General features: G+C 42.0%; 1 protein-coding gene across 1 annotated transcript in view; it reads left to right on the top strand.

The window, feature by feature from the left end:
- The first annotated feature begins 14,467 nt into the window (after positions 1-14,467).
- LOC118373800 (testis-expressed protein 264 homolog) overlaps positions 14,468-25,874 on the top strand; it is a 125,857-nt gene continuing 114,450 nt past the window's right edge. The window contains exon 1 of the mRNA XM_052473742.1: positions 14,468-14,966. Within this exon, the coding sequence (XP_052329702.1) occupies positions 14,712-14,966 (255 nt within the window). The 5' untranslated portion in view covers positions 14,468-14,711. The remainder of the gene's footprint in view (positions 14,967-25,874) is intronic.

The following is a 25,874-nucleotide window of genomic DNA, read 5'->3' as shown; positions in this document are numbered from 1 at the left end:
AAGGGTCCGAGTTGTTTTATTATTCCTAAAGTCATACATCTTAGTGATGTCACTGCCTATGTCATTACCTTCTACTCATGAGACCAAAACCATGCCTACACAGCCATATAAACATAGAGTTTTAGTGTTATCTAAAATAGCAGTAAATGTCCACTCCCCAATTTATAGTGGAATGATTTATAGGGGAATGTCTGACTAGTCTCTTAACTCTTACACTCCCATGCAGAGTTCTGTCTCAGTCACCCATTTCTCAGACAGATTCTTTATAAGAGGCAGAGATTAGAAAAGACTGTGGAACAATATTAAACCTTTATAATGAATATATATATTGTTAATCTGTAGTCTAGGACTCTATAAATGTAAGGAGGGAGGGATCATCTAGCCCCTCCCCTTCTATTAATACAACATAAGCACAATCAATTATTATAATACATCAACCATTTGGTACAGCCCCTATCATATCCCCAAGGTGAACCTGACATTTTCCCCTTTGGGACTAATTCGTCTCACAGCTTCAAACATAATATTCTCCTCTGAAATAAACTATATTAGGCAAATCCCCCAGATCCTTTTGATCCCAGGGATGACCTGCTAAAGGGAGAAACAACTTCTGAGGTTCCTGGAATGCTGGTGGGGGTGAGGGTGGGGTGAGTCTGTCTATAGTCCCATTCCTCCGGAGTCCTGGGAAGAACCACACGAGTTGAATAAACAATGGGATTAAGAGAAACCAGGAATGCACCAGTATCACCTTCAGCACAATTTGTATGCTTCCACCAACACCATCACTCCAGCATGTTCAAGAGCAGTTACAGTCATTTTCTTACAAACGTAAACAGTAACCAAAATCATCAAACCTCCTACATGTATAGGAGTAAACAATGAAAACAAAGTCAACATAACTTTTCCCATCACATTTCCAAATTTAGCATTAAACCAATTGTGTCAAAAACAGATTTTTCAGATTTTGAGAGAGTTTTACTAAGATCAGCAATCTTATCAATTATTGCAGTCATATTCTCAGAGGAGTCAGGGAGGAGCATAACACAATTTTCAGGATCAATAATACCTAGTACATTACAGTGTCCTCCTTCCTTCGCCGAAAGATCATCTAAAGCCAACTCGTGGCAGCTGATGACGGCTTTCTGATTTTGGACATCGAATGAGAGTTGGCTAAATCCTCGGGTTCATATGGGCCTGTAAAGAATAGGTTAAATTGTTTACCCACTTTCCTAGAACAGCCACACCCCAGGAGGGTATGATTAACATACCAAATATCTCACCCGGGTGTAGGACACGATCATAGGCTTCCTGATTGTCTGGGATGAGTTGTTTGGCAAACTGCAGTTCCCCAGAGTTGGTTTTTACCTGTCTCATTGAAAAGATCGGTGACCGGAATTCTTAACATGAACATTTCTATTCTCCCCAAATAACAACCCCCCCCATCCAAGAGGTAAAATGAGATACCCCCTATCACTGCATACCTACATTCATCCAAAAGGTGCTCCCATGCCTTCCTCTATCCTGGAAAGGTTTACAACTGTCACCTGTTACTGTAAGTCTAGCACACTAAAATCCCCTTTAGCATAGTTTCTCCTATCACTATACTCTTCTCTCAGTTGACCAATATATACAGTGGGGAGAACAAGCATTTGATACACTGCCGATTTTGCAGGTTTTCCAAGTTACAAAGCATGTAGAGGTCTGTAATTTTTATCATAGGTACACTTCAACTGTGAGAGACGGAATCTAAAACAAACATCTAGAAAATCACATTGTATGATTTTTAAGTAATTCCTTTGCATTTTATTGCAAGTCCTGCACCTGGAAAGATTACTACGGCTGCCATCTCTAGCTGAGACAGCACATGTCCATAAGCTTCATTATTTTGAGCCACTGCTCTTTCAGCTCTGTCATTCGATCTGAAACTAATTTGCAAAGAACTATTCAGCAACTCAGAAACAAGTAGTGTTGCTACTGTCAGTTCATTTTTCCCCAGATAACAACATCCTTTCCATCCCATGGGGAGGAAAATGTAGCCATTATCCCCACAGATCCAGAGATGATCCGGAGGTGTCCCCATGCCTTTGCCTATGTGTGACATATTTACCCTAGTTATCAATTGTTGCCCATCCAGTACATCAAAACTACTGGTATCTGTTTTTATGCCTGTGTAAGACAGGCAATTAGTGGCGTTTCCTACATCCACATTCCCTGAGTTGCAGATACAAACAGAGGGAGTTATTGTGGGTTTTAATCCTGTCAACACAACATATCCTTTATCATTTAGGGGCTTTACACTACCAGTCATTTACTCTCCCAATTGTACTTTGGGAGAGGTCCTTTGCATTTAATCAGCTGGGAATTGTTACCTGGTTGTCCGCTAGGAACCTTCTTCCACCTTGGCGATTTAGTCTCAATGGGCCAACCCTCAAATTCTTTAGCTGCATCTGAACTATTACTTATTGGGTAATCCACATTCCCATGCTGCTTCCTTCTCCCTCGTGACCAACATCAGAATAGTATAATTGCTGTTTCTTTGTCGAACCCTGGTATTGTTCCTTCGCATAAAATGGAGTAATCCACCTCCAAAATTACTCTTTCCAATTAGTACTGCCTGGGTTCCCCACAGAAAGTCTGTGGAGGTGAGTTTGTGGAAAATCATTACCCGTGTGCCAGATGTGTTCCCCTTCCCCTGTAATCCTATGTCTGTCACTGCTTTCACCCATTTATTATTCTCCGTATCCGCATCCCCGTCCACAAATGGAACGAGTAGGATTTGGAAAGCAATAATTACCCTGCATGTGTGTTTCCATGGTTGCGATTTTCTTGTTTCACAACCATAGTGTGTGTGTATGAGGGTGTCGTCAACATCTGATGACTCTTCAGGTTCTGTGGCTGAACCCTCTGTTGGTTCTTCTGGCCTTTGGTCTCGGCCCTCTGCTTCTGTCCTTCTTCTCGGACCTTCCTGCTCTCCCTCCCTCCAGTCGCTCATCCATGGCTTCCACTCTGGGAGATGCTTGCAGTGGGAGAGATGATGCCAGCCGGACCACTCCGCTACCCGCAGGACTGTTGGTGTTACCATGGTTACCTGGAACGGACCCATCCATCGTGGTTGGTTCCATTTTCGCTTGTGGACCCTGAGTTTCACCCAGTCTCCAACATTTATGGGTAGCTCATCAGGATTGGTTCTGCTGCTTTCCTAGTGTGAGAGTGGAGAAAACAGAAGTTAGTTCCTTCATGCACTCAAGATGGTCACATTATATCTCAGTTATGTCTATCTGTCGGTCAGTCATAGGTCTCACCCCTGGGGTGTTCATTGGTCGTCTTGTTAACATTTCATAAGGTGTACACCCAATACCTTTGTTAAGGCTGCTGTAGATTTTCATGAGGACAAGAGGTAATCCCTCTACCCATGTCATTCCTGTGGAATGGCATAGTTTGGTAAGGGAGCCTCTCAGGGTCTGATTAGCCCTCTCAGTAACTCCCGTTACTCCGCGGTTGATAGATGGACACAAACTTCTGGTCAACACCCATCATTTTGGCCATTTGGGTAACCACATGTCCTATGAGATGGGTCCCATTGTCTGCAGACAAAACTCACGCACTCCGAACCTGAGTATAATTTCCATAACTAGCAATTTTGCAACTGTTCAAGCAACGTAGTTGGTGGTGGGATTGTTTCACCCACCTGGTAAACCTGTCAATTATCACCAGGCAGTATCTCTTTCTTTCTTTTCGCTCTACCATGTCTATGAAATCCATAGCAAGGTGGACAAAAAGGTCCTTTTTCCCTGGTTGCAGTGGAGTTCCCTTGTCTATGTTATATAACAAACATGTCGCACAATGATAAATGAACTGAACATGTGTGTGACAACAGGAAACAGCCAATTTGGTCACCTCATCAGCTATGCTGTTACCAATTCTAGCATAATCACACCAACCCGTGTGTGCCTCAAACTTAACGATAGCCAATGTGTTAGGTTTCACATAGCTTCAATCAACGGTCCAACATAAGGTCTGCTTTTAATAGGTGTGCCTGTGGTATTAGTAAATGATCTTACTCTCCAAATCCCACACCATGACAAACAAACCCCAATAGCATATGTTGAGTCTGAGTAGACAGTAAGGGCCTTCCCTTCCCCCAATTCACAAGCTGTGTTCCGAGCGAATACATCTGCCTGTTGCGCTGATAAATGCTCTGGTATCTCAATATCACCTTCCACATCTACTACAGCAAATCCTACATGTTTCTTTCCTGTGCTTTGATCTATATAGGCAGAACCATCAATGAACAGCACCATGTCAGAGACAAGCAGAGGTTCTTCAAACACGTTTTTGTCCAGTACACATTCCTGGGCTGTCCCAATGTTATTGTTACTGATGATTTGCTCAGAGAAGCCCAAACAACTTGTCCAGGTTTTCCTAAACAGAAACAGTGAACTCCAGTGACTATTAGAAATGGTAGGTCATGTCTATTAACATTAAGAGTAACCATTAACTCTTCATTTTCATAATTTAATTCATACTGGGAACACTGGAGCAGGGGAGTCGGGCACCTTCATGTTTGATTCTGAGGGAATTCGGATTTCCCATTGGCCATGGCTGTCCTTTGTCATTAACTTGTCCTCCTTGTACATGGGGCATAGGTGGCCCCTGGGGAGCATTTTCAGCTCCTGGCGAGTGGTACTGTGGCTGAGGAGCATATTGTTGCCATGGTGGGTAGTACTCTCCAGAATGTACATTAGCTAAATTTCCTCTTCCTCTGCCAGGCCCAAAGTTTCCTCTGCCCCTGCTGTAACCACTTCCTCTTCCATGTCCCCTGCACTGCAAACTCATATGCCCCAACTGGCCACATGTCCAGCATTGAGTGTTTTTCCAGTCACAAGGGGCTCTGGTGGGCCCATATCCTCTTCCAGTCCATGGTTGTGGCTCACCATAAGGCTGCATGGGAATAGGCACATATCCTGCAGGCACCAGGTTCACATGTACCAGGTGTGACTGTGGGGGGGCTACAGGTTGTGGTTGTGGTGTGCCTGTGGAAACAACTTGAGCAGCCATCACATTGTGAGCAAACCCACCACTTCCTTTCTCGATCTGTGCAAGCTGGGCCTTCTTCAGTACAGTGTCTAGTCCTCCTTTCCTCGATTTCTCATCATACTTTTGTTTCTTCCAGTTCATGAATCAATGTCTGAGATACTCTTCTTTCTCTCCCCCAGTCTTTCTGTCCCATCCTATCCTATTTCATCTTCAACCTTTTTTCTGCTGGGTCCAGGGAAATTCTTAGTTGTATAATCATAGAACATGCATTTTCCAGTGTCATTCTGGTCATATCTTTCTTTGAGTTCCTCATTCCATATTGCTTTAAACTTTTCAAGCCATTCTGCGAAATCTGTGTTTTCGTCGAGGGCCACATGGCTTAGTCCGGTCATCTCTCTTACAGTGGGGTATTCATATCTTAAAGTCCTCCACAGGAGTGCTCGGACATCACGCAATACTGTTTCAGGTTAGCATCATTGATGCGGGCTCTCAACAACAGTGTCTCCAATTGCCCTGGTGTCATCATCTTTGCCAGCAGCGCCTTGAGGTCCCCCAGGCATAGTCTTTCATTATACCCATGTAAATGCTCAAAGTCTATATCCACCCATCAGCTCCTTTTGAGATCCTGGACATGCTTTTCACTGCTGTTTCCAGGTCTCCAAAACTCCAAACCTTATATTCCTGAGTCACCTGTCCCCCTGGACCCATACGATACACCAAGGGCATCATGGAAAATGTCTCTCCCTTTCTATCTCTCCCTAAATCTCCCAGTTCTTCTTCTACCTCCCTCTGGTATCGTCTTACCATATCCTTGGCATGTCTGACCTCGTCTTTTAACTTTTGACTTTCGTCCACATCATGTGTCCATTGTCTCTTTAATCTTATCATCAATTAGCATTTGTAGATCTTCTATCAACTTTCCCTTCTCTTTTCGTAATGTATACAACTTATTATTTGCCAGTATTCCTTCTTCTCTCTTTCTTTCTTCCCTTTCTCTCTGGTCTCTGAATTGGTCACCCATGGATGGTAACACTTGTTACCTTACTTTTACTTCTTTAGTATTTAGTCTGGTTTCTACAGTATGTCTATGGTCTTCCAGTCTGTTCCTTTCTGTGGAGTGAGGTGAGGTGACGAGGGAATCTCCCTCCAAGGAACTGTGCCTCCTTTTTTCATCCAATTCTATTGTTCTCATACCACTTGTTGCTGCTGTTGTCATCCACCTCCTTCAACAGAGTCCCCTTGAGGATACATTTACATTTACATTTAAGTCATTTAGCAGACGCTCTTATCCAGAGCGACTTACAAATTGGTGCATACACCTTATGACATCCAGTGGAACAGCCACTTTACAATAGTGCATCTAAATCTTTTTAGGGGGGTGAGAAGGATTACTTATCCTATCCTAGGTATTCCTTAAAGAGGTGGGGTTTCAGGTGTCTCCGGAAGGTGGTGATTGACTCCGCTGTGTTGGCGTCGTGAGGGAGTTTGTTCCACCATTGGGGGGCCAGAGCAGCGAACAGTTTTGACTGGGCTGAGCGGGAACTGTACTTCCTCAGTGGTAGGGAGGATAATTGTGGTTGCTTCTCCATTTCCTTCTGTCAGTGGTATGAGAGGGTAAATCTGTGTATAGTCACCCAGGGTACCTTTGGGTTGATTGTCATACGGCGGCGGGGCAGTGGGTAGTACTCCTGTTCTGCCTCTGTCCTGACCCAGTTCTTTCTTCCCGCACTCCATTGTTCTCTCCAGCTTTAGTTTTGTCACAGTAGCCTTGTTCCTGAAGATCTGTCCTTCAGCATCATCATTCCTATCACAGTTTCCTATCACAGTTTCTGATACAAGGGTACTCTTCTTCATCCCCTTCCCTTCCCTTCATCCCCTTCCCTTCCCTCGTCTTGTTGAATGAACCAGCCATTGGATATCTATTTCCTCCTGCCATCTCTGTCCAGACATGCCATTTCTTAAAAATGAATGTAAATTCCACAGCAGGAAACCTCTTTTGCATATATTCAACAGGCGTGTCAGGCTTCATTGCTCCTATCTCCTCATTCTGGTTTGACTGTGCCATGGTGGTCTGGCTTATTATTTAGATAGTCTGTGTGTAATGTGTTTTCCAATTTCTATAGGGTTGTCCTAAAGTGGGTATAATAGTTGTGGGTAGGAATATGTCTATATAAATGATTATCTATCTCGTTTCAGTGTGTGTTCAACAACAGTGGGTGATACTGTAATCCTAATTCTACTCTCACTTAATCCAAGCTATAGTAAATGGTTCTACTAAATTCAAATATATTTCACACACAGGCCTTACAGAGACAACTGCATGCTAGACTTAAATTAATAATATTATATCTTAAGGGTGTAGAGTAACAGTAAGATGTTATACACCAGTGCCCGGTGTAGAGGAAGAGTAAGATGTTATATACCAGTGCCCGGTGTAGAGGAACAGTAAGATGTTATACACCAGTGCCCAGTGTAGAGGAACAGTAAGATGTTATTCACCAGTGCCCAGTGTAGAGGAACAGTAAGATGTTATACACCAGTGCCCAGTGTAGAGGAACAGTAAGATGTTATACACCAGTGCCCAGTGTAGAGGAACAGTAAGATGTTATTCACCAGTGCCCTCGGGTGATAGAATCACAAAGTAACTTTTTATGAAAATTTCTACAGAAATGTCCTTGTAATAATTCTACTGGTATTCTAAGGATTGTACATTTCCTATACTGTACTATGGTAGGAAAGTGTCACTAACAAATATGTTCAACCTTTTATTCAAATAACTCCAACCATTTGCCTCCTCTGTCTGCATCTGAGTATTGCCTTGTGTCATGATGGTGTGTGTTTGTAATTGGTAGGTGCATCAAAATCAGGGAAATAATACTGAATAATTGTTTTTTTTAAAGGCTGTTACTCATCTGATAATTGTAACGGTTTTCGTCGGGGATAAAGAGAGGAGGACCAAAGCGCAGCGTGGTAAGTGTTCATGATGATTTTAATTAAAGAAAGCACTGGACACTGAATCAAAACAATAAACGATGACGTGAATTTACAAAACCGAAACAGTACCTTGTGGCCCAAACACTCACACGGAAACAAACACCCACAACCCAAAAGTGAAACCCAGGCTACCTAAGTATGATTCTCAATCAGGGACAACAATTGACAGCTGCCTCTGATTGAGAACCATACTAGGCCGAACTCAAAAACCAACATAGACTGCCCACCCCAACTCACGCCCTGACCATACAAAAACAAAGACAAAACAAAGGAACTAAGGTCAGACCCCCCCCCAAAGGTGCGGACTCCGGCTGCAAAACCTGAACCTATAGGGGAGGGTCTGGGTTGGCGTCTGTCCGCGGTGGCGGCTCTGGCGCGGGACATGGACCCCACTTCACCATGGTTTTTGTCCGCCTACTCAACCGCCCCCGTGGCCTCTTACGAGCGGCGACCCTCGCCGCCAACCTCCGACTGGGGACCCTAGCCATGGGTCCCGAATGGACGGGAGATTCTGGCAGCACCAGACAGGCGGGAGACTCCAACGACGACGAAGGAAAGGCGGGAGACTCCGGCAGCCCTGGACAGGCGGGAGACTGGAGCGATTCTGGCATCGCCAGCGTGACAGGCAACTCTGGCAGCTCCTGGCTGACTGACGGCTCTGGCAGCTCCTGGCTGACTTACTGCTCTGGCAGCTCCTGGCTGACTGACGGCTCTGGCAGCTCCTGGCTGACTGACGGCTCAGACGGGAGACTCTGGCATCGCTGTAGAGGAGGAAGGCTCTGACAGCACGGGACAGGCGGGTGCACCTGTAGGGAGAAGACTGAGAGACAGCCTGGTGCGGGGGGCTGCCACCGGAGGGCTGGTACGTGGAGGTGGCACCGGACAGACCGGACCGTGAAGGCGCACTGGAGCTCTTGAGCACCGAGCCTGCCCAACCTTACCTGGTTGAATGCTCCCCGAAGCCAGGCCAGTGCGGCGAGGTGGAATGGCCTATAGTAGTTTATGAAGAAATGCGTTGAGTGGTTGAAAAACAAGTATTAATGACTCCAACCTAAGTGTATGTACACTTCCGACTTCAACTGTAAGGTCCCACAGTTGACAGTGCATGTCAGAACAAAAACCAAGCCATGAGGTTGAAGGAATTGTCCGTAGAGCTCCGAGACAGGATTGTGTCGAGTTACAGATCTGGGGAAGGGTACCAAAACTTTTCTGCTGCATTGAAGGTCCCCAGAAACACAGTGGCCTCCATCATTCTTAAATGGAAGAAGTTTGGAACCTCCAAAACTATTCCTAGAGCTGGCCGTCTGGCCAAACATCGAGGGAGGAGATCAAGAACCTGATGTTCACTCTGACAGAGCTCTAGAGTTCCTCTGTGGAAATGGGAGAACCTTCCAGAAGGACAATCATCTCTGCAGCACTCCACAAATCAGGCCTTTATGGTAGAGTGGCCAGATGGAAGACACTCCTCAGTAAAAGGCACATTAGCTTTTGATGGTGCCGACGGAGATGGCAGTATGGTGACTAACTCTTAAGCAACTTTGCAGTATTTTGTTTGTTTATGTACTATTTTTTACGTTATTAGCTCAGGAATTGTTTTGTGTCATTACATACAGCTGGGAAGATCTATTGGATATTAGAGCGCTGGTAACTCACCAGAACTTCCAGCATTATGACCAGGATTACAACTTCCCTGGAGCAGATCCTTTGGTTGCTCTCCCGAGAGTAATCAAACGTTTCCAAAGGCTGACCCAAAACAACGCCGGCGCAGCAGAGGTACTCGAGCCGGTCTTCTGGTCCGACCTAGGAAGCGTGTACACCCAAGTATTTTACTCGCTAATGTACAATCTCTGGATAATAAAATGTAGGAGCTCAAGGCGAGAGTTGCTTTTCAGAGGGAAACCAGGGATTGTAACATACTCTGCTTCATGGAAACATGGCTCTCTCGACATATACTGTCTGAGTCTGTAAAGCAAGTTGGGTTCTCACTACATCATGCCGACAGGAACAAATATCTCTCCGGGAAGCAGAAGGGTGGAGGTATATGTTTTATGATTAACGATTTATGTTTAACTGTGATAACATACAGGAACTCAAGTCCTTCTGTTCACCTGACATAGAATAAACAGCCACCACTACCATTGAGTGGCTGCTGCCAACACTAACATTGAGTGGCTGCTGCCAACACTAACATTGAGTGGCTGCTGCCAACATACTGACTCAACTCCAGCCACTTTAATAATGGAAATGGATGTAAAAAATGTATCACTAGCCACTTTAAATAATGCCACTTAATATAATGTTTACATTCCCTACATTACTCATCTCATATGTATATACTGTACTCTATACCATCTACTGCATCTTGCCATCTTTATGTAATACATGTATCACTAGCCACTTTAAATAATGCCACTTAATATAATGTTTACATTCCCTACATTACTCATCTCATATGTATATACTGTACTCTATACCATCTACTGCATCTTGCCATCTTTATGTAATACATGTATCACTAGCCACTTTAAATAATGCCACTTAATATAATGTTTACATTCCCTACATTACTCATCTCATATGTATATACTGTACTCTATACCATCTACTGCACCTTGCCATCTTTATGTAATACATGTATCACTAGCCACTTTAAATTGTGCCACTGTTATGTTTACATACCCTACATTACTCATCTCATATGTATATACTGTACTCAATACCATCTACTGCATCTTGCCTATGCCGTTCTGTACCATCACTCATTCATATATCTTTATGTACATATTCTTTATCCCCTTACACTTGTGTGTATAAGGTAGCAGTTGTTGAATTGTTAGGTTAGATTACTCGTTGGTTACTACTGCATTGTCAGAACTAGAAGCACAAGCATTTCGCTACACTCGCATTAACATCTGCTAACCATGTGTATGTGACAAATAAAACTTGATTTGATTTGATTCTATCATACAGAAGGCGAGGTCAGTACAGGTGCGTATACATATATATATTCTTAATCGATTCCTTACTTGATGTATGTGTATTTTGGGTATATTTGGTGAAACTGCTAGATATTACTTGTTAGATATTACAGCACTGTCGGAGATAGAAGAACAAGCATTTTGCTACACCAACAATAACATCTGCTAAACACGTGTATGTGACCAATACAATTTGATTTGATTTGACAGCCCGCTTGGAGTTTGGCAAAAGGCACTGTCAGGTTCACCTTGGGGTCATGATAAGGGCTGTATCAAATGTTTGATGTATTATAATAATTGATTATGCTTATGTTGTATTAATAGAAGGGAAGGGGTTATAATACCCCTCCCTCCTTACATTTGTAGGGTCCTAGACTACAGATTGACAATATACATATTCATTATAAAGGTTTAATATTGTTCCAGTCTTTTCTAATCTCTGCTTCTTATAAAGAAACTGTCTGAGAAATGCTAATTTCACCAATGAGCCAATGATTAACAAGGAACGAACCCCAACATTTGGCGAGCTTGCCAGGAGTGAGTGTCCACCCCGGTTGGAGGAGATTCCACACCATGGTGCCAGAGCTCCAAATGAAACAAGGTACGCAGACACCTGTTTAAGTCTGTAATTAATTGGCATTCACTGGAGTGGTTTCCCTCTAACAAGTAAGTGGCAGCTCACTTACTATAAAATATAGACATACAGTACCATTTGAACATGACATAGTCGGATTTTAGTTTGGAGAAATTACTTAACGGGCTATTGTGTAAATGCATGATGTCAATATAGGATGAATGAAATTAATGATTGATGATTTTAATTTTAATTTTGGGTAGTAATGCAGGCGACCATTACTAAATCCTAGTTATTTTGGTTTTGGATAGGTGGTTATAGTACTCATCTCTTCTATGGGTTGTAATGCGAGTGACCCTTACTGAATACTAGTTATTTTATTTTGGAAGAGGTGGTTCATTGATAACAATCATCTATTTTTATTTTGTAGAGGCAATTCAGCGACAATTACCCAATACTAGTTATTTTAGTTTTGAAGAGGTGGTTCAGCGTTAATCATCTATTTTTATTTTGGGTTGTAATTTTTTAATTTCATCTTTATTTAACCAGGTAGGCAAGTTGAGAACAAGTTCTCATTTACAATTGCGACCTGGCCAAGATAAAGCAAAGCAGTTTGACACAAACAACGGCACAGAGTTACACATGGAATAAAACAAACATACAGTCAATAAAACAGTAGAAACAAGTCTATATACGATGTGAGCAAATGAGGTGAGATAAGGGAGGTAAAGGCAAAAAAAGGCCATGGTGGGCGACCATTACTAAATACTATTTAAAAAAAAAAAAAAGTGAATGAGTTGAGTTGTTTAGAAATAGTGCGTTGTATGTTTCCTTGTTTGTTTGTCTGTGGATTTTGGCGGGGTTTATTGGGTAACGGCCCAATGGTGGAATAAAAAGTTAGGAGCATCATGAGGCAGGAAAATTATGTGGATATATTGAAGCAACATCTCAAGACATCAGTCAGGAAGTTAAAGCTTGGCCGCAAATGGGTCTTCCAAATTGACAATGACCCCAAGCATACTCCCAAAGTTGTGGCAAAATGGCCTAAGGACAACAAAGTCAAGGTATTGGAGTGGCCATCACAAAGCCCTGACTTCAATTCTACAGAAAATATGTGGGCAGAACTGAAAAAGCGTGTGCGAGCAAGGAGGCCTACAAACATGACTCAGTTACACCAGCTCTGTCAGGAGGAATGGGCCAAAATTCCCTCAATTTATTGTGGGAAGCTTGTGGAAGGCTACCCGAAACGTTTGACCCAAGTTAATTAAACAATTTAAAGACAATGCTACCAAATACTAATTCAGCGTATGCAAACTTCTGATCCACTGGGAATGTGATGAAAGAAATGAAAGCTGAAATAAATCATTCTCTCTACTATTATTCTGACATTTCACATTCTTAAAATAAAGTGGTGATCCTAACTGACCTAAGACAGGGAATTTTTACTAGGATTAAATTTCAGGAATTGTGAAAAACTGAGTTTAATTGTATTTGGCTAAGGTGTATGCAAACTTCCAACTTCAACTGTATATAGACAGGTGTGTGCCTTTCCAAATCATGTCCAATCAATTACATTTACCACAGGTGGACTCCAATCAAGTTGTAGAAATTTCTCATGGATCATCAATGGAAACAGAGCGCACCTAAGTTAAATTTCGAGTCTCATAGCAAAGGGTCTGAATACTAATGTAAATAAGTTATTTCTGTTTTTTATTTTTGATAAGTGTGCAAAACTTTTTTTTTAATGGTTTCGCTTTGTCATTATGGGGTGTAGATTGTGTGTAGATTGCTGAGAAAAAAATAATATTTTATCAATCTTAGAATAAGGCTGTAATGTAACAAAATGTGGAAAAAGTAAAGTGGTCTGAATACGTTCTGCAGGCACTGCACAGTACAGTACAGTACTGTAAAGTAGAGTAGAGTTTAGTACAGTACAGTAGAGCATACTATAGTAGAGTACAGTATAATTGACTGTATTGAACTAAACTGTACTGAACTCTACTCTACTGTGCTGTGATGTCCAAACTTGTGAAACATGTAGGTCTATTATTGGTACATATTTGGTCTGGTCTGGAAAAAAAACACGTTTGATATTGTTTGGAGGCAAAGCTCATTAGAATAATAGCCAGTGTGTAGAATAATACTCAAACATTCAAAGGAGGATATAACATATTTTTACCTACTCAGGATACTTCACCATGAAGAGAATAACATTCAGAATGATGCATTTCTGTACTATAGATCAGGGACCCATGATGTCATTATGTTGCCATCATTCTATTACGGGGTGTTAATCCATTTCACTTACTGTAGTTCAATAACCAAAATAGATTTTTTCATCATAGCTGACACCCCATTCTTTCTACAGACACGTTTTGGAAAAAGTGGTTCACATAAAAACTGAGGGAGATTTGAGTTATTCTGACACCAAACTTTACATCTACACATCTGTTCTTCGAGTAAATGTGTTTTTGTAAAATGTTCTCTGGAAGTTGTTAAAAGCAGTCCTTGTGCATATATTTATAAGGGTTATATAACTTTGCAAACAATGTTTTTCGTTTTTCATTCCGTTATCATGGAATTGCCCAGTAACAACTTCTATGAGGATTTGTTGACCTCTGGTGGCGTCTCACGCTGCAAAGCGTATAATTGATTGGAACAAGATAAGAAAAGATAAAGGGGTGTTTACTAGATTAAACGATTTTCTACAACACGATATTTTAGTCGTTGAGATATGTTTTGAATTTGAAATGACATTGGTAGATGTATTTGGTTTATAAAAGTCGGTAGCTACAATTTATATTACAGATATATTGAATAGCAATGGTCATGGAATTAAACAATACCTCACTTTCGTTTCCACAGATGGTGCATCCCAGGAAGTTGTTTTCAACTGGTCCTTGTTTAGGGAAATTAATCTGTATTGAACGGACCAGTTGTTCATGCCGTTATGTGAGAGTTGTTATCAAGTTAATGGACGTTTTAACTGTGAAAGTAGTTGTGGCTTTAGTTGGCTTTTAAGCCAGCTAGTTAGCTACCAACATAAATAAATTCCCGAGTGTGTTTTAGCAAATCGCAAAGGCTGAAAAGGTTTCAACAACCAAAGCTACATTCTAGGACTCTACATCATGGCAGAATGGTTAATGTTGTGTTTGATTTTCGTCTTCTTGTTGAGTCTTGTGACAATAGTAGGGTACGTTCTGTACTCGGGGCTGTTGTCAGAAATACACATCCGGACTGGTTCTCCTCCAATCAAGAACATCACAATCGCATACAAGTTCAAACAGGGACCATATAAAGAGTGTGGACAACTTTTTACTGAGAGTTGCAGCATTGGACCCAATCTGTCTAGTATTGGAGTGTTCTACGATGATCCTAAAAAGGTAAACTAGCTAGCCATAGAACACAACCCCCTGCCTGCGCAGTGCTAGCCAATTTCCTGTGCACACATACATCATTACTAGAAATCAGATTTTAGGCCTACTTATCAGCCCGTATTTAGTTATGACAGTATACTCATACATCAATTTTCTACAAATTGGTATATTTGTCATATGAAGTAACAGGCTATTATCAGGCATATGTCTGACAGTACTGAAGCCCATTGCTCTCTAGCTGACATCATAAAGGCTGGCATGTACTGCTAATTGGCCAAGGTCTGTAATTACTGTATTCAGGGATGTTGAAGATGTTAGGGATGCCATTTTTATCCAAAGTGACTTACAACGGTGAGTAATAGCCTACATTATTGTATAGGTGGCTGCAGTGAGCCCCAGGTGGCCCATGTCATCTAAAATAAATGAAGTTTCACGAGTCTCAGTTGGTCATGCAGCATGGTTGAGTTTGAACCTCGTATTGGAGGTAGGACCTAATACTAGAAGGCTACAGTTTGTGAGCTTACCTAGCTCTGACTCAAGGATTTAGTCTTGTCTGATTAGTCAGGCTATAATACACAATTCATTGGCATACTATACAACCTGACATGTTTGAGTTCAACATTGTGTATATGTTCTTTTTATGCCAGAATGTTGAATAAAATGACATTTAAACTTACTCTACCGATTGTTGTGCGGTTTGTCTTTCACCCACTTGAAATTTGAGCCAAAATATCCACAGGAAATTATTGTTTACCCAACTTTTTAGAGAGCTGGTAGGTTTGCCACTGCCAGCTGAATGTAAGCAATGTTCAGTCTGTGGTTTGGTTACACTTGGTTATTGTTTATTGTGCAAGTGTTTACGTTGCAGTAAAACACACAACAGAAAATCAAGCGGACAGAACCATACCTACCAGCTTTAAAAAAAAATTAGGGTAAAAAATAATTGAGTGCTGAAGGACAAACTGCACAGACAACCGGTAGAGTAAGTTTAAATGTCATTTTATTAAACCTTCTACCTTGCAAGGAACATTTAGGCCTTCACAATTTTTCACTCAAATGTGTCAGGCTGTATATACCAATTAATGATGTATTACAGCCTGATTAATCAGACCAGATTTAGCCTAGCCACAAAGTAACAATTACTGCATTGTTTGGCCTATCAGCAGCAATGTCTTTTCAACATGATTTTATTCACTACCACCACAGATGGATAGGGGAAACCCAGATGGATCGCAGGGGGTGAACATTTGAAGCATTCAGATTGACAGACTACAATCTATTGGTGAATTGCCGCAACCTACTGTTTGTTATTTTTGATGAAATCAATCAAAAACCATCCCACTTCTTTAGTCAGACTCAGGGGCCTGTGAGGACGTAGCATTAATCGATTCCTTGTAATGCCTCTGTTGTAAAAAAACAACTTTCAGCCGCACTCACAACTATGCCTGTTTTCTCAGATTTCCTCTCTGTTTGCTCTGTGCAGTTGATAACCAATGCAACAAACGCTACAAAGTTCACCTTCTTAACATGCAACATGTCAGGATCCTTCTGTTGACAAGGAATATTAACTGGTGTCTCTACTCCTACTACCATTATTTATTCAACGCCACTCCTTTCTTCCACTCTCCTCACGGCTTTCGGATAGTAGACATTATTCTTCCTACCTCTGTCTCCTTCACCCTAACAGGGCATTTAAAGAATTTGGGTGCATGTTCACCACCACAATTGCAGTATTTAGTCTTAGCTTGTATACGATACTCCTGCCCTCTACATACACTTGATACATTACCAAATAATTTGCAATTATCACAGTGCATGGGTTTGGAAATGAAAGCTCTTAAAGCAGGAATCATCAACTAGATTCAGTCGCTGGCACTAAGACCACATTCAACAAGCTGTATAGGGCCTTAAGCAAACAAGAAAATGGGCCTTTCTAGGGAGTTTTTCCTAGCCACCGTGCTTCTATACCTGCATTGTTTTCTGTTTGGGGGTTTAGGCTGGGTTTCTGTACAGCACTTTGAGGCATCAGCTGATGTAAGAAGGGCTATATAAATTTGACTTGAAGAAAATTCTCACCCAGAGGTGGTGTACCGTTAACTTTAATACAGGAAAACTGAAATCCATTTTACCTAATTTCTACCAGAAACTAAAGGTGAAAAAACTGTAGATCACGCCCCACTGAATGGTTGCTGGATCGAATCCCCGAGCTGACAAGGTACCTATCGTTCTGCTCCTGAGCAAGGCAGTTAACCCACTGTTCCCCAGGTGCCGAAGACGTGGTTGTCGATTATGGCAGCCCCCTGCACCTCTCTGATTCAGAGTGGTTGGGTTAAATGCAGAAGACACATTTCAGTTGAAGGCATTCAGTTGTACAACTGACTAGGTATCTCCCTTTCCCGATTTGGGAAATCTGACCATAACTCTATCCTGATTCCTTCTTACAAGACAAAAATTCAAACAGGAAGTACCAGTGACACACTCAATATGGAAGTGGTCTGATGAAGCGGATGCTAAGCTACAGGTCTGTTTCTCTAGCAAAGACAGGATATGTTCTGGGATTCATCCGATGGCATTGAGGAGTTTACCACATCAGTCACCGGCTTTATAACTAAGTGTATCGATGCACATATCCCAACCAGAAGCCATGGATTACAGGCAACATCTGCACTGAGCTAAATGCTAGAGCTGCCTCTTTCAAGGAGCGGGACACTAATCCGGACACTTATACGAAATCCTGCTACGCCCTCCGATGAACCATCAAACAGGCAAAGCGTCAATGCAGGACCAAGATCAAATCCTACTACACAGCCTCTGATGCTCGTCAGGTGTGGCATGTCTTGCAAACTATTACTGCTTACAAAGGGAAACCCAGCCCAAGCTGTCCAGTGTCGGTCGCCTACCAGATGAGCTAAATACCTTCTATGCATGCTTCGAGTGGCTAGCAAACACTGAACTATGCATGAGAGCACCAGCTGTTTCAGACGACTGTGTGATCACTCTCTCCGTAGCCGATGTGAGTAAGCCCTTTAAACAGGTTAACAATCCCAAGGCCGCAGGGCCAGATAGACTATCAGGACACATACTCAAAGCATGTGCTGACCAGCTGGCAAGTGTCTTCTCTGACATTTTCAAACTCTGACCTAGTCTGTAATATGTACATTTTTCAAGCAGACCACCACAAATGGATTACATTGTAGTTTTCTGTACACAATAACCCATAATGATGAAGTAAAAAATGTATTGACAATTAAATACAAAAATATCTTATTTACACAAGTATTCACACCCCTGGCGCAATACTTTGTAAAAGCACCTTTGGCAGCGATTACAGCTGTGAGACTTTCTGGGTAAATCTCTAAGAGCATTCCGCACCTGGATTGTGAAACATTTGCCTATTATTATTTTCAAAATTCTTCAAGCTCTGTAGAATGGTGTTTGATCATTGCTAGACAACCATTTTCAAGTCTTGCCATAGATTTTCAAGTAGATTTAAGTCACAAGGAATAATGGTCTGGGGCTGTTTTTCCCCTTAGTTCCATTGAAGGGAAATCTTAACACTACTGTATACAATTGCATTACATTCGGCGATTCTGTGCTTTCAACTTTGTGGCAACAGTTTGGGGATGGCCCTTCCCTGTTTCGGCATGACAATGCCCTCATGCATAAAGCGTGGTCCATACAGAAATGGTTTGTTGAGATCAGTGTGGAAGAACTTGACTGGCATGCACAGAGCCCTGACCTCAACTCCATCGAACACCTTTGGGATGAATTGGAGCCATGCCTAATTGACCAACATCAGTGTCTGACCTCACTAATGCTCTTGTGGTTGAATGAAAGAAAATCCTCTCAACAATGTTCCAACATCTAGTAGAAACCCTTCCCAGAAGACTGGATGCTGTCAATTACCTCGTACCCCTGCACATCGACTGGTACTGGTACTACGTGTATATAGCCAATATATTGTTACTCATTGTGTATTTATTCCTTGGGTTATTATTTTTCAATTATTCTTTGTGTTATTATTTTTCCATTATTCCTCATTTATAAAATTTAAAAAAATCGATTTCTATATTATTTTTTTTTGCGTAGTTCGCAAAGGCCCGTAAGTAAGTCTATACCTGTTGTTTACGAAACATGTGAGAAAGAAGATTTGATTTGACTTCTGTGTCTTCAATGAGAGGGGGCAGTCATTCTCCCCTGGTGTTTCCAGATTGGATTAGTCATTTACTCCATTATCCACTAGATGGAGATAATGGTATCAGAAAGAACCCAGTGCTTTTTGGAAGTGGTGGGGTGGAATATGATAGCATACACACTACCTTCAGGAGGAATTACCACATCAGTATTGGATTCGTCTTGTTTGTATATAAATGGGCTTATCGTGTGTTAGAAAACATGGATGTTGTTTCCCAGGGTATCCATTCTATACCCAAACATGTAACCTGAAGCCAGAAATATGGTCTATAGACCTACTACCTTGAACCAAAAGTCAGTATATGGTGTTGTACTGTTGAAGGTGTTGGTCATTTGAAGTAATTTTTCCTTTGCACATCTATAGGTCCACATTTTGAGCTTGTTTACCCTTTTAAATGCCTCATATGAGCTCAGACATTGAGTTTAGTGATATGTCAGTTTCATATGAAGCTAAATAATACCGGAGAATATCTGGAAAGGGGTGTGGTGGTGATGTGTGTTTTTGTCATCCATGACTATGTTAACACAGCTTCTGTCCCCTATATGGTTTTGGGGGATGTATACTTTGTATCCCCCTACGCCTGATCCCTAGACCTGTGCTCTCAGGACTTCAGGCCAAGGGGCTAGCCTCTAAACATGGTTCCCCCTCTCTGGTCATGTGAATAAAGGTAGCCCATTGTAGTCCCGCTTGTTACTCTTCCATCCACTCTGCTGCCTCCTCTGCATTCTTTCTCTTCACCACCCCGCTGCAGTGTCAACACCATCCACCAACCTGCTGGGTGTCTCTGTGACACTGTTTTCTCCAGCCTCCTGCTGGTCCCTGTGTGAAGACTGAACGTCCGTTACCCCTATGGGCAAATCCATTTGATTTCTATCACTTTCTGACAGCACCCCTTTTGATTTGAACGAAACCTTCCATACATTTTTGCCCATTGTAGAAGTGGTCAGAAAGTGACGTTTGGACCTGAATGCCAAAACATTGAAGAGATAAAGGTGCTCAAAGTTGACCTATTTTACATACCCCACCATACCATTAGACATCACTGGGAAAAAAATAAACATTTGAGATATATTTTTTAAGCTTACAAATAGGATTGTCAAACTATTTCAAAATGTCTTGAAAAAAAGTGTATTTAATTTTTTACCTTAAACATAAATGATCTAAAAATGCATACATTTGTCTTCATATTCACATTTGTTGTAGCTTAGACTCTATTCTACATCATTTAATGGTTTTTGTGTTGTAATAATATATGTGTTGTGCCTGCTATTGGTTGAGACACATCATGCCCTTCAATACTTTGTGGGTGTCATGTTTTAGCTCATAAATGTACGAAAATAGGAATAACATTGACATTTCAACTTTCGAATCGTACCACAAAGATGGTTGGATTTCCACACATCATAGAATGTTGACTTGAATGGGAATATCTGTTGTTTTAAATTATACTGTCAATTCTCCATAAGAAATCATAGAAACATAGGTAATAGAAAAACAGAAAAACATTTAAGTTGTCATTCGATGGTGGGTGGACCGGCGGCCACCTTCGGTAGTAATTAGAATTTTTAAAAATCTATTAAATTCCAATTTCAATGGTGTACCAGCTAAATTGCAGTGATCTGAAGGGATAGGTCCATTCTATGAAATCTATTTCTATGGTTGAAATGACACCCACCCTGTATTCAAGAGCATGTTCTGTCTTAACCGATGGTGGACACAACACAAAAACCTCAGATGTGAAATAGGATCTAATCTACAACGTATCAGAATATGAACAAAATCGGAGTTTACACATTTTTAGATAATTGATGTTAAAAAAGAAAGACATGATGAAATAGTTTACAACCCTGTTTTGTAAGGTTTTAAATTATAACACAACCGTTTTATCTTTTCAATTGATGAAAACATGGATGTCTCATGGTATGGTGGGGTATGCAAAATGGGTCAACTCTAAGCACCTTTTTCTCGGGAATGTTTTGACATTCAGGGGAAAAAATAACTTTCTGACTGACCATTTCTTCAATGGGCAAACATGTAGGGAAAGTTTTTAAATTGAAAGAGATGTGTTCAAACAGTGATTGAATTCAAATCATTCTCTCGCTCTCTCCCCCTCTCTCTTTCTCTTTCCTTCTCACCCCACCTCTGTCCCCCCCCCCCGCCCCCCTTGCCCCCTCTGTTCCTCTGCTCTGGAGTCCACAATGGATTGGCAATGGTAGCCTCTGACTGCTCAGCATTCTGTACTTCTGTCCATCCCCACTCACAATACTTTCAGATTACTTAATTAATTTGTTCACCATTCTCTTTATAGGACTGCTATTTGGTTCCATGCCTCACATCTCCATCTCATTGGCTAATACTATGAGCTGGAGTTACAAGATAAATAACTGTACCCTTCTCGCTATCTGAGCCCGATTCGTACCCACAGCAACCTGTTGGAATGTTAGCTACCAGAGTTGAATGATTCTTCCCGGCTCTGCTTCCAATCCCCCTTTGTGACACCGACACCCATCTGCTTTTTCCCAAGCCCGCAATTAGCAATGGACCCTATAGGCTATCCCCTGTGTACAGCCACAGCCAAGTCCTGATGTAAGTTTGGCTAGGCCTAATTGGCGTAATGATCTCAGCTTGTTTGTTAAAACCCTGGGATGTTATCTGTTCCCAAGGTCAGAAGCCCTCAGTGCTTTGGGCCCCCTGCAGGGAGGGTAGGAGGATGGGCAGAAAAACAGGCTGTGTTCTAAATGGGACACTTTCCTGTATAGTACATTACCTTTAACCAGGGCCCATAGGGATTAGGGTGCCATTTCGAACAGTCAGAGTTGGAATAGTGTTTTCTACTCAGCGAAAGGCTATTGGTTTTGTATGGAATGGGGAGTTTAAATTGACAAAAGCACAACTGTCAGAGGAGAGGTTGGTTTTCAGTTAAGTGTGGCTTCTTTCCTCCATCGTGTATATATCCTCATATTTTTCACAAGTCTAAAGTCTTCTCTTTTTAATCACTTCCTCTGTGGAAACAAAAGACTCAGAGAGAAAGGGCTCGAGGTGGTCCTGACATGGTTGGCATAAATACAGGGCTGTGGAGCAACTGTTCTGTTCTTCCTATCCTTCCCTTCCTTCAAACAGCTGACATCACCAGGCGTAAAGTCTGTCTCATCTCTCTCTCCTCTTTTCCACAGCCTCTCCTCCTCTCTCGACATAGTTCAAAGGCTGAGGTTTTTCTCACTCTCCCAGTCAGCCCACCACTACCCCCCCACACTCTCGGAAGCGCTCCACTCGTCTCTCTGTCGCTCTCTTAAATACATCTAAAACCAAAAGCATTGTATTTGGTTGAAAACATTCTCTAAGACCTAAACCTCAACTGGAGTTGTACATAAAGGGTGTCATTGAACAAGTTGAAGAAGCTGGATTGTCTATTATCATGTTTAAGTCATATTGACAAAGTTGTTATGAAGATGCAGAGAGGTACAGTTGAAGTTGGAAGTTTACATATACTTTTGTTGGAGTCATTAAAACTTGTTTTTCAACCACTCCACAAATTTCTTGTTAACAAACTATAGTTTCGGCATGTCAGTTAGGACATCTACTTTGTGCATGACACAAGTCATTTTTCAACAATTGTTTACAGACAAATTATTTCATTTATAACTCACTGTATCACAATTCCAGTGGGTCAGAAGTTTACATACACTAGGTTGACTGTGCCTTTAAACAGCTTGGAAAATTCCAGAAAATTATGTCATGGCTTTAGAAGCTTCTGATAGGCTAATTGATATAATTTGAGTCGAATGGAGGTGTACCTGTGGATGTATTTCAAGGCCTACCTTCAAACTCAGTGCCTCTTTGCTTGACATCATGGGAAAATCAAAAGAAATCAGCCAAGACCTCAGAAAAAAGTATAGACCTCCACAAGTCTGGTTCATCCTTGGGAGCCATTTCCAAACGTCTGAAGGTACCACGTTCATCTGTACAAACAATAGTATGCAAGTATGAACACCATGGGACCAGGCAGCCGCCATGCTGCTCAGGAAGGAGACACCTTCTGTCTCTTAGAGTTGAATGTACTTTTGTGCGAAACGTGGCAAAACTCCAAAGGACCTTCTGAAGATGCTGGAGGAAACGGGCACAAAAGTATCTATATCCACTGTAAAATGAGTCCTATATCAACATAACCTGAAAGGCCGCTTAGCAAGATTCCACCGCTCAGATTCCACCGCTCCAAAACCGCCATAAAAAAGCGAGACTACGGTTTGCAGGAGGAATTTTGGACCATTCCTCTGTACAAAACTGTTTCAGTTCAGCAATATTCTTGGAATTTCTGGTGTGAACTGCTCTCAAGGTCATGCCACAGCATCTCAATCGGGTTGAGGTCAGGACTCTGACTGGGCCACTCCAGAAGGCATATTTTCTTCTGTTGAAGCCAGTCTGTTGTTGATTTACTTCTGTGTTTTGAGTCATTGTCCTGTTGCATCACCGAACTTCTTTTGACCTTCTATTGGTGCACAGATAGCCTAACATTCTACTGCAAAATTTCTTGATAAACTTGGGAATTCATTTTTCTGTCTGATGGCAAGCTGTCCAGGCCCTGAGGTAGCAAAGCAGTCCCAAACCATGCTCCCTCCACCATACTTTACAGTTAGGATGATGTTTTGATGTTGCTGTGCTATTTTTTTTCTCCACACATAGTGTTGTGTGTTTCTTCCAAACAACTCAACTGTACTTTCATCTGTCCACAGAATATTTTTGCCAGTAGCCCTGTGGAACATCCAGGTTAACTTTTGCAAACTTCAGACGTGCAGCAAGGTTGTTTTTGGACAACAGTGGATTATTCTGTGGTGTCCTCCGATTAACACCATTCTTGTTTTACGCATCGTAGACTCATCAACAGAGATGTTAGCATGTTCCAGAGATTTCTGTAAGTCTTTAGCTGACACTCTAGGATTATTCTTAACCTCATTGAGCATTTTGCACTGTGCTCTTGCAGTCATCTTTGCAGGACAGCCACTCCTGGGGAGAGTAGCAACAGTGCTGAACTTCCTCCATTTCTAGACAATTTGTCTTACCGTGGACTGATGAACATCAAGGCTTTTAGAGATACTTTAGTAACCCTTTCCAGCTTTATCCAAGTCAACAATTCTTAATCTTAATCTTCTGAGATCTCTTTTGTTCCAGGCATGGTTCACATCAGGCAACGCTTCTTGTGAATAGCAAACTCAAATTTTGTGAGTTTTTTATAGGGCAAGGCAGCCCTAACCAACATCTCCAATCCCGTCTCATTGATTGGACCCCGGGTTAGCTGGCTCCTGACTCCAATTAGCTTTTGGAGTCAGCCTAGGGGTTCACATACTTTTTCCAATCTATACTGTGAATGTTTAAATTATGTATTGAATAGACTGCATTATTGGGAAGGACTCCTAAGTAAGCATTTAACTGTTAGTCCAAACCTGTTGTTTACGAGGCACGTGACAAATAACATTTGATTTGAGACTATGCTCCATTTTGAGATAAGGTTGCTGATCTCTCAGGGTCAGGGTTGGAGGTCTTTGTGACATAGGGATTGCCAAAGTGGGGTGCATTCTGAGGGAGAGGGGGGCATGAGATGACAAATCTGTCTGTTCATTTGTGAGTCCTGTCCATATTATGTTGCAGTACATTGCAGGATGTGGAGCTCTTTGTTTGTGATGATTGACAGATCAAACTTAAACACTAGAGAAAGGGCTGGAGCGAAACACTGATGGAGGTACCCCTCTGAGAGACGGAACATTCAGCCCTATCTTCAAGATCCTTGACTGCTCCAGCCCCATCCCGTGACCACCTTACACCACTCCCTGAACACCCCACTACCCAGCCCCAGAATGCCCCCATTCATCTTGATGCCACGATTTATCAAAAGCCCTCACAGAGTACAGTCCCAAGTGGCTTCCTGAGAACAATTTATTAGTATTTTAGCACCAGTCTGAGCATGGCCCAAACATGAAAAGGCTAGCGCACCAGGAGGGGTGTGCTGGAGAAGAGACAGAGCTGATGAGAAGGGGAGAGGAGAGAAGAAAGGGGAGGAGGAGATGAGAAAAGAGAGGAAGAGTAGATGGAGGGAGGGGAAGAGGAGTGGGAGGGAAGAGAGTGAGAGGTGCTTCCTAAGTGGATGTGAAATGAAGAATACATGGGACTGTGTTCAAAGTTGTTTTTGAAGTCCATCAATCTCCCAGAGGGCTCAGCAGCAGGGTTTGTAGCTGCGCCTCTTTGTCCAGCGTGTCCCGCTGTGAACCTTGTGTTGGCTGCAATCCACAGGGGCCCCCCGCTGTGACCAAAAACAAAATCGCAACAAAAATCCTATCAAATGTCCAGGCCTTACTAAAGCTAGTTTTTTCAATCTCTATAGGCTATTTCTTCAGTCCTACACCATTTTTGAGAGTATCAGAGTGAGAGCTCTCTACCCAGTTTTACAATGTCCAGGAAATGCCTTGTGCGTCGTGACCTTACCATTTCTATAGTAGCCTATAGGCTACTTGATAGAATTCAACTGGACAGTTTGAACTGAACACTTCTCCCCCTCTTTATGAAAGCTAGTGTAGAAGTTCTTATCTCACTGTATCCATCTTCCCTGGTGGAGACTTCTTATTGGGTGTGATAGACTGTGTTGTCTATTTTGGTCCCAGATCTGTACGGGGACTGGGCTAGGTGTAGGTTCCTCTCTCCAGCCCTGTGCTGACAGACTGGGTTAGGTA

Source organism: Oncorhynchus keta, chromosome 21 (genome assembly GCF_023373465.1).
Source record: "Oncorhynchus keta strain PuntledgeMale-10-30-2019 chromosome 21, Oket_V2, whole genome shotgun sequence".
Classification (NCBI taxonomy): domain Eukaryota; kingdom Metazoa; phylum Chordata; class Actinopteri; order Salmoniformes; family Salmonidae; genus Oncorhynchus; species Oncorhynchus keta.
Note: the sequence above shows the minus strand (reverse complement) of the source record. Positions and strands in the feature narration are given on the sequence as shown.